The 9,733-nt window shown below is 38.3% G+C and overlaps 2 protein-coding genes across 2 annotated transcripts; one reads left to right on the plus strand and one right to left on the minus strand.

Moving 5' to 3' along the window:
* The first annotated feature begins 2,546 nt into the window (after positions 1–2,546).
* Positions 2,547–3,055, plus strand: LY79DRAFT_572951 (uncharacterized protein). The gene is made up of 2 exons (XM_060559414.1): positions 2,547–2,661; positions 2,718–3,055. The coding sequence occupies exons 1-2, from the start codon at positions 2,588–2,590 to the stop codon at positions 2,977–2,979; spliced, it is 336 nt and encodes a 111-aa protein (XP_060407259.1). The 5' UTR covers positions 2,547–2,587; the 3' UTR covers positions 2,980–3,055.
* A 5,501-nt stretch (positions 3,056–8,556) lies between these two features.
* LY79DRAFT_675009 (uncharacterized protein) lies at positions 8,557–9,531 on the minus strand (the record flags this gene model as incomplete). The annotated part of the gene is made up of 2 exons (XM_060564387.1): positions 8,557–8,688; positions 8,749–9,531. 2 exons carry the CDS (start codon positions 9,529–9,531, stop codon positions 8,557–8,559), a joined length of 915 nt encoding a protein of 304 aa, XP_060407260.1.
* Positions 9,532–9,733: the final 202 nt, after the last annotated feature.

The raw sequence follows: 9,733 nt of genomic DNA on the forward strand, positions 1-9,733 counted from the left end.
AATTAATCTATTATAGTAATAGTAACAGTAATAGGCTAATAATACCCCCCTAGACCTAGCTAATAGCCTTTGCTACCTAACCTTTTAAGAGGCTACTGCCTACTTTAAAATCCTTTTCCTAATAATATCTAAGTAGTATTAATAATAAGATATAATTACTAGTATAAGCCTCTATATTTACTAACTAAAGTAGCTAAAGATAAAAGCTAAACTATATAGCTACTTTTAGTAATAATAAGCCTATAATAAAGTTATTACTACTAGATAGTTTAAGTAAGAGGCCTAAGCTCTTTTTACTACTAAATACCTTAATATCTTTATAGCTAGTAACCTATCTACCTATACTTATCTCTTTTAATTCTCTATAGGCTAATTTAGCTACTTCCTTATTTAATAAGATATTTTATACTACTAGCTTATAAAGTAAGCCTTAAAGCTACTTACTAAATACTTTACTATTATTACTAACTTCTTTTACTTTAACTAATAAATTAGCTAGCCTTTACTTACTTAGTAGTAACTACTTATTAGTAGCCTCTAATTTCTACCTAACTATATTATTAACTTTAATAAGACCCTTATCCCTTTTAAGTACCTTAATAACTTAACTTAGGTAGCCTAAGGGGCCTATACTATAGCTAGTAAGACTAATTATAGTAGCTAAAGTAAGCAGTAAGCTACTCTTATCCTCTATATCTTTACTAATAAGGTCTAATAGCTACTACTAAAGCTTATTTTTTATAATAAGCCTATTAGCCTTAGTAGCTAAATAGAGGTATATAAAGGTAACTTATATAGTAAAGAAGTAATAGTTAAATATAATAATATAGCTTATAATAATAAGTATCTTCTTAGGTAATAGCTAATAGATAAATTTTTTCTTTTTATAATAAAGTAAAAATACCTATTAGTTATAAATATTATAACCTTTTATAAAACCCCTTTTATACTATTATAACTTTACTTTTATTATATTACGCCTAGCCTTATACTACTAGGTATAACTTTCCTTTTTTAACCTTTAGATACTACTATTAATAAGCCCTTTAAGCAGTAGTTATCTAAAGTAATAGACAAGTATATATAGTAAATAGAGTAAGCTACTACCTACTAGCCTAGCTAGCCTATTTAACCTATTTAACCTATTTAACTTATTTAACTTATTTAACCTATTTAACTTATTAAGTAGTCTATATTAATAAAATATATTATAGTTACCTATACTATTATAATAGCTGCCTATTACCTAGCTAAAAGGGGTAAAATAGTCTAGTAATCCTTTCTTTAGTGTAAGATTAGTAGTAACCTAGATAAAAGTAATAATAACAAGATTTAGATTAAGGATATACTAAATAAGAAGATATTATAAAGTAGTTAAAATAACTTTAACTATAACGCCTATATTAAGGAGAAAATAACTTAAAAAGAGATACTTAACGTTAATATAAATAATAATAGTAAAGAGTATATATCTATAAGCAAAGACGTCTAGTAACCTATTAGAAATAGTTTAATAAGGCCATAGGAAATCTAGAGCTAGGTAGAGAGGTAAAAGAAAATCTAATGCTAACTATAAGTCTATTTACTGGCCTTTGCTACCTAACTTGCTGCTGATGTACATAACTAACCCCTGCTTTTACTACATCTAGATCCCTGTTTCTACTAGCAGACTATACCCCTTCCAGCGGCCGTCAAAGCGGCTGCCATACCCCTTGGCAATTAGCGTTTTATCAATCTCGCGAGTGTCTATGGTACACTGTCTCGGTATTTCTTGTTTCTTCTCCAAGTTTATGTAACCGCTTGAGGTAGCTATATAACTAGAGAGGCTGCCCAAATGTGAAGAATCCTCGGGGGTCTAGATGAGCCTATATTAGGACACGTATGTCACTGTGATGTCACAATCCTCCTTCTACCACTAAGCGGGCCTTAGTATCTTAGTCAATGAATGTCCCTAGCAAACACGACGGCTGGTGGTTATCATTATGCTCGGTTTATGGACTGATGACGGTTCTCCCCGCATTCTCAGGGAGAAGGGTGTGCTGACTCTTTGTGTTCATTGGTTTTCGGCTGCTACCCTATGTCGAGGCACAACTTAGGGCTTATTGACTGGCTATCCCACTTCTCAGGTATTCATGCAACGCTGTTACCGGTCATGTCGTGCAGCCCAGCATCTTGGGCTCCAACGGCAATGGTTGCCTCATTGCAGCTAGAAAGAATAGAGGTGTCTACAATGAGGCTGCGAGATACAGCTGTATCGTATTGCAGTAATCAAGTACGTGCATCGGGCGCTTTTCCTGGCCTGCAAAGTGCTTTTCAAGGCGAGCATATTGGTTGAAGGAGACGTTAGGCCCGCCTCATCGCGACACAGTCTCGCCTGACTTTCCACGATTGGTCTATCTCCGGATCCGTACCACCTTTGTCGAAACATGGTGGGCTCGATCAGGCTGCGTCGAGCTGTCGCAGCGACAAAATCACGGAGGCTCAAGCGTCGCATCGAAGCATAAATACTGGACTCAGCACCGTCTGTTTTACTTGGCCAGACGGCACAATATCCAATTCCGTAGTCAATATTCAACAATCATTCAAAATGTCAAGCACCAAGACCGGTTCACGGACCCCTGCCCTTGACCCTGTGAAAGAGCTCAGAGCATCTTTGAAAATGTCAGTAATCTAGTATGTGTTTTAACATGTATGATCACGCTGACTATTGAACGTAGCCTATATGAAGATGCAGAATACTCGGATCTCATAATTGCAAGTCGCGATGCTGAGTACCGAGTTCATAAAGCCATTGTGTGCCCCAGGTCCGATTACTTTGCTGCAAAGTGTCGAGCCTCAGCGTCTCAAGTTGATTATAGTCTCTTGGTTCTCGAAGTTAAGCATCTAGCTAACTGCTTGCAGGCTGCCATCAAGGACATTCTTAGCTTACCTGACGATGATCCCCGGGCTGTTGGAATGGCCATTCGGTATTTCTATTAACCCACCCACCCTACTTCTGGGCCACCCCCATATCTAGGCTACTATTACTACTACTATTACTACTACTATTACTACTTATTTCACTTAGTCTGCTGCCTACCTATATACAACTTTCAGCCTTACTAGATAATTTAGATATACTGGATTTATCTAGATTATCTATTTAGCTGGATTCCGGATTTTCTGCTTACTAGATATACTATATAGTAGTAAAAGTGCTATTAGGTAATAATAGGACCTCTTTCCTCTTATATAACTACTGGGTATCTAGATAGGCTTATAGATAATAGACTTACTGCTCTAGAGGGGCTACTCTAGATACCTACTTATTATAGCTTTTTTATATCTTTTTAGATAGGTAATAAGGAGTATAGGTATCTAGCTTATTCTTAGCTAGCTAGGTTAATTAATATAACTAATATTATAGATTAGTAGACTTATAAGGAGTTAACTATAGGGTAATAGATATAACTTTATCTTACTACTAGTTACCTTTTTTCTCTTTTTATTAGCTAGATAATACTTTAGATAATACCTTAGATAATAAGGGGTTAGATAGAGGGTAATATATAGAGACTAGCTATAACTTAGCCTATTTCTAGCTAGCCTTAATATTCTATTTTATAATAGATTGTTATATAATAAATTAATAAAATACTAGTATTTACTAGAATAATGATTTCTCTTATACTGGTTATTTTAGGGAGAATTACCTAAGGAATTAATAGGTATTAGTTAGGCAATTCCTTAAGGTTTCTCTAGTATATAGACTAATAATTAGCTAGAGAGTCTCTAGCTATTTTCTAGCTAATAGTATAGAGAATCTCTAGATAAGTAGAATAAGGAATTCTTCTTTATTTTTTAATGAAATTCTAAAAAAGGAGATCTTAAAAGGAATATCTTTAAATATATCTATTTACTTATACCTAAGTATAATAAATAGTAGTATAACTATATATTATTATTATTATTAGGGAAGTTATTAGGATCACAAGGGTTAGTTATAATACAGTTAACTGTACTTATTAGGTAACAAGTAACAAATATAGAAAGTAAATACTAATAGTCTATTATATATAACTAGAAAAGAGGGTTATAATCACTTAGTTAAAAAGTAATTAAATACCCGTGAATTCCAGAGGAATTCACCGGCAGAACATCCGTGCTTCTACCGCCAAGATATCGGCGTAACAGCCAATATCTCTGGGCAATTAATATCACAACACTAGCAACTTTCTCTTGCAGTAGAAAGCGCCATCAAACAGCATAAATACACTAATAATAAGATCAACAAAACAAATATAAAAAAGTGACGAAAAACAGTAAACACAAGCCGTACCTAAGCCTATCTATCTAGGCGTAACGTATCCTTTCACGTACGTAATACCTATCTATTTATCTATATCTTTACCTTCCCGTCACTAACAAGCGCTTCTAGCGCGCTATTTAGTGACAACTTCGTGAAGCTATCAGCAGGGTTATCGCTGCCGTAAATCCATCATATTTCGTGTATTTCGCGGCGCTCGTACAACTAGCAAAGGGCCATAATATCTATCATAAGTCGCTTCTCCTTGGTGGTACCAAGTTTTATAAGACACTTGTAAAGCAAGTACAAATCAGTGTAAATAACCATAAGGATCAGTAAAATCGCAAGTCGCTCAGTAATAAGTGCAAGTATAGTTCTAATTATGTACATAATATCTGCGCCAGCGACTATAGTATATATCTCACTGGTAAGTATACTTTAAGTAACCTTTTTACACTTTATAAAGCTAAAATAGATAATATTTCTAGTTATAGTAAATACACCAGTGTTATTAGGGGTCTACCTTATAGTTATATAGTTATTACTTTCTTTATTTACAAGGATAATAATAAAGCTAAGTTATAAAGTAAGGTTAGCGTTATTAGTAAATAATCTATCTATAAAGACAAAGAGTTTTATATTTTTAAGGTTAAGTAGCAAAAATTAAAGGCCACACTTAAGATTCTTTATCTACTATATAATTTAGCAGTTAAGGGCTTTAATATCTTTGTCTATAGGCAACTAGTGTTATACAGCAACAGAATAGTTAAAGCACGCTTTAGGCTAGTAAATTAAGGCAATATACGCTCCTTATGCGCATTACTCCACGTATTACTAGTGCACTTACAGCAAAGCAGTATTAACAGGCTTAAGTTGCTTTCCTTAACCCTTTTAATAGAAGGTTATTTTACTGTTATTATTAAGAAATAACACACCACCGTTAAAGGTCAGCGGTTACTTAATAGTCAAGAACTACTTAGGCTTTACTATAAAGGTTACGTCTTTTAAAGCAGTTTCTTTGTAGTCAGAAAAAGCTTTATCTATAAGACTAATAGTATTATTAATCTATATACTAATAAGCACAAAGTTCTTATTATTTTTTCTAGATATCAGTAAGCAGAGGTCAAAAGTTAATGTATTTATCTAGAGATTCTTTCTATAGTAGTTGTTATATATTACCTACTAATAGGTTCTAGCCTCTAGTACTCTATATAATAGCTTTATTACCTTTATAATAGCATCTATAGGGTAAAGGTAGTGTATTTTAACAGGTAGATAGGCAAGAATTACATAGTTAAGGTTAGTTATAGATTATATATACACTTACGTAATATCTTATAACTAAAGGATATATCTATTACACAGTAAAGACAGTGTAATTACAAGGATAATACACTAGGCTATCTATTATATTATAGGGGATTACGTAAGTATTATGCTTTTCCTATTATCTATATAACCTTAGATAACTAGGCGTAATATCTTATAAGGTGTCTTATTTTTTCCTTTAACTTTATATATAAGCCTTAATTTAAAGATCTATATTCTAGTGTAATCTTTCTCATTATAATTCACAATATAAAATACGCCTCTCTCAGCGAGACCATCAATCTCATCGCTGTTAGATCATTCAAATAGCTTTCCAGGGGTTATAATTACGCCCTTCTTACATAATTCTATAGCAAGCTTATAGTTAGTTTCTTCTTTTACAGTCAAGAAACTATCACCGGTTAGATTAAGAAAAACCTTGGCAAAGAACGTGGTGATCAGGTTTTTCCGTGGTTGGCCACGCAGTCGTCGCGGGGGATTCTCCGGCGCGACAGTAATACTCTCACAAGCTTCTTCAGCAGGCGCGGCGGGTTCATCAACAGGCTCAACAGGTTCCTCAGCAGTTAACACAGCCAGTACACTTTCTTCAACTTCGTCGCTCTAGTAGAATGGCTTCACTACAGTGACGCAGAAGTTGCACAGGCCTTATAGTAAATCTACCGTGCAAGTAGTGCCATCGTTCACAATAATACAGAAAGGGCCTTGCTAGCCGCTTTTCTCACGCCAAACTTAAACAAGGGATTACAATAGTAAGGCTGCAGTCATCATTGTATCTAGGCCATTACGCGTTACAAGCGCGTCATTAACCTGCCTCTTTGCGTAAATCTAGCGTACTTCTTCCATAGCCTTTTTTATACCCTCAGCTTACTAGGTTATTAACAGTAAGGGAGGTAAATTGTCTAATATACGCAGATATACTCCGAAAACAAGGAGCATAGGCACAAGACTGTCAGGGCCAGCAGTATTATTAATTGCTTTTACTGCCAGTTGCAGAGCGACCTCGGGTTCAACACCGGTCTCTGCGCAAATAATCGCATATGCTTAGCGTAATACAGCGTAGTAGCATTCAACCTTCCCAACGCTATTATAGGCCTCAATCAGAACCTCTTTTACCTCAATAAAAAGCGCTCAAGCAGCGCATTTAAATTCCGCGGCGTGGAAGTTCAATCCAGCGTTAGTTATTATCCAGTCTAGTGGGCCGAGATACACGTCTATCCAGCACATCCGTAGTACCTCAAAGGTGTGTTCCGCAGTAACTAAGCAAAGGAATCACGCAGCATTAAACGCTGTTACGTTATCTACAACATATAACGTAGGCTAATTACTATTAAGATACACCACGTCAACATAGATCTCATAGTTAAACTCGTGGTCGTCTCTAAAGGTAAACTTAAATCTTCCAGGGGCCTTCAAATTCAGCTAGCAATAACAGCAAAACTTAGTAATCTCCTCAATATTCAAGATCTCCATCCCCTAGCCAGCGCGTTACAACACCTTGTAGAGGCAATTTACTAATAGGTAGCCAAACCATCAGTGTATTTAACAGAGTTCAACATCAGTAAGGTAGTATTATACTACGCTACGCTTAGGTTTCTCTAGGAGCATCCACGCGTGACCCTATTTACATATTACTAGCACAATGTTTTTACCTTAGATAAGCACATTCTTAAGGTTATCAAAGCGTATTCCATAGTAATCCATATCTTTTAGGCAAAAAAGAAACAGTATATCTAAGGTCATAACGTAGAACATAAGCTTACCTAACGGGGTAAGTATCTTCACAGCTCCAAGAGACTCATAGTGTTCGCCGCTTCCAAATCAAATACTCGCTTCTCCTGCGCAAGCCATATCTAGCAGTATTTTAGCTCATAGGTGCTTACAGAGTACAGCGACTTGTCGTTAGCCAGCTATTAATACACAGGCTGCTCCAGTATCCGGCATTATCCCTTAGAAAGTTGTTGCAGAATAGCGGTCTTCGAAGGTAAATATGTCGTCGCCTTCGTTAGCTTTCACGTTTGATCCGCTGATTTCGCACAAGTCTTCTTTTGTTAGCGCATAATAAGTAGCCTGGTTACACAGTTGCGTAAAGACATCTCGGCCGTTGATCGTATTCTTTCCGTAAAATGCTGTTGATGTAAAGAAGATATTGTCTTTAAAGTGGTCTTTGGCCGCATTGTCATTATCCTCGTCTTTCCCATCTAGGCCGTGGTCCCCTTCGTATTCCGCGAGAAATTGTTCAAACCCTGGCGAAGTCTCTGTGAAATACTGGCTTTTGTACCTCTAAAAAGACTTCTGCCTCTCGTGGTCCAGGTGTTTATTAGACCAGCATCCGGGTTTTCCACAGACAAAGCACTTCTTCGTCGTAAAGGTACTCCGTTCTCGGGGGTTATCTCAGGTTGCCCCTTGGTTGTCCCAGCGCACTTGTGGCCGTGGATTCCGTTGACCATTGTATTTACAGTCAACCCAGTATTGGTCTCCGGGGTCATCGTGGTCTTCGCTGACAAATTGTGATTTCTTCTCACGGATACTTATCATATCCCTACGCCGCTGCGTAGTTGCGCGCAGAGTGCGTTGAAAGTCGTGGGCAGGTTAAGGAGGGCCACAGCGCACTCCGGAATGCCTTGGCAGCAGTCAATAAGTGCGTCCCAGTATTCCTCGTCCTCCGGCAGTCCGTGGCGCTTTGCTGCTTTTACCAGCTTGACGATCTTCACGATAAGGAGGTTAAGTATCTCCAGTTTATTTTTGCCGCTGTTCTAGCGCTTAATTGACTCAAAAGTAAGTCGGCGTAGCTCAGTTGCCCAAGCCCAGTGGACTTCTTCGCCTTCAAATCTCGACTTGATTCCAGCTATCAGAGCGTCAAAATCGTTAGTGTATTTACGCAGGGTAGTAGAGTAATACTCCCGTGGTTCCAAGGTAAGCATCACTTTGATTGCGGTCCCGTATTAATTGTTTGTAATTCCGACGCTCGCGCAAAGGTCGTAAAAGACTGGCAACTTTAAGTCGATAGTGTCATACGCGTTTCCACCGTACTTTGACTCTGTATCGTCGCTATAAAGCTTGATAAGGTCGGTCAACTGACGCGGGGTTAGACCATTGACGTTAGGTAACTCCCCTGGCGTAACGGTCCTTCGCACCTCGAGCGACTGAACAGGCGGAATAGTCGTTTCTCTTTGCCTTGTATATTGGTGGCTGTCTCGTGCGGTTGAAGTAACGAAATCCGGGTTATTATAGGAAGATTGCCTCGTGTTCAAGGAAGACCTCGCTTCTGCTGGGTTGTTTACTGCTGCCACTGCGCTTTCCTCGCTCGACGGCGGGGTTTTCATGGGTATCTTGAAGGTACACACGTATGAGTCGGTAACATTCTCCGCGAAGTCCTTGTTGTTCATGCGCTCGCGGAAGGCTTGATTCATCTTGATCACATCTGCTATCCTTTTCTCGTCCCACACGTCGTATTCCTCTTGCTTGATGGCGTTATACACACGCGAAGCTACTGTTCCCCTCTGGGTCTTGTTGACGTAGACCCCATTAGTGACGAGGAAGTCTCGGAACTTCTTTATTAGTCCCTTGTCGGCATTTTCGAAGTCTTCACCAGTCCACTCGTCAAAGTCCTCAGCGAGGTCGGACCATAGTTGTTGGCCATATTTATTATCGGCAGTATATTCTGCGATTCTACCGCAAATAACCGTGTTTAGCGCGTCAATACGTTCGATATCCACAGGCACTTGTTCGAGCGAATATATTGTCCATATCCGTGGGTTAATGAACTTCTCGTATCCCGCGGGTATCTTAACGTATGTTCTTTGAACAGCTTCCCTGAGCTCGTGTCTTCTAATGCTTTCAGTTGTGGATTCCTCTTCTTCGTCGCGGTATTCAATCGTCTCGCCGCGTATAGAGGGCTCTTCTTCGCCGCGAGTCATGGTCGCGTTTCAATAGTGTTTTGGCGTGCGGATTGGTGTGTTTTCCGCAGTCGAGTATGACCTCTCGTAAAGCGACGAGGTCCACGAGTTGGTCGTGTTTCTAGGCTTAAGAATTTCACCGCAGCACGAGGGGTGCCGTTATTCTGCCACTGAACGACCGGCGATTCTGAAGTCGGTAGGCTGTTTTTCAGCGGACTACGTC

This window comes from Colletotrichum navitas (genome assembly GCF_030913465.1).
Source record: "Colletotrichum navitas strain CBS 125086 chromosome Unknown LY79scaffold_170, whole genome shotgun sequence".
Classification (NCBI taxonomy): domain Eukaryota; kingdom Fungi; phylum Ascomycota; class Sordariomycetes; order Glomerellales; family Glomerellaceae; genus Colletotrichum; species Colletotrichum navitas.

Excerpts from the sequence above, each read along its gene's own strand:
- LY79DRAFT_572951 (XM_060559414.1), top strand. The coding sequence starts at position 2,588 with ATGTCAAGCACCAAGACCGGTTCACGGACCCCTGCCCTTGACCCTGTG. Across the intron at positions 2,662-2,717 it reads CTCAGAGCATCTTTGAAAAT|CCTATATGAAGATGCAGAAT; the intron begins GTCAGTAATCTA and ends TATTGAACGTAG.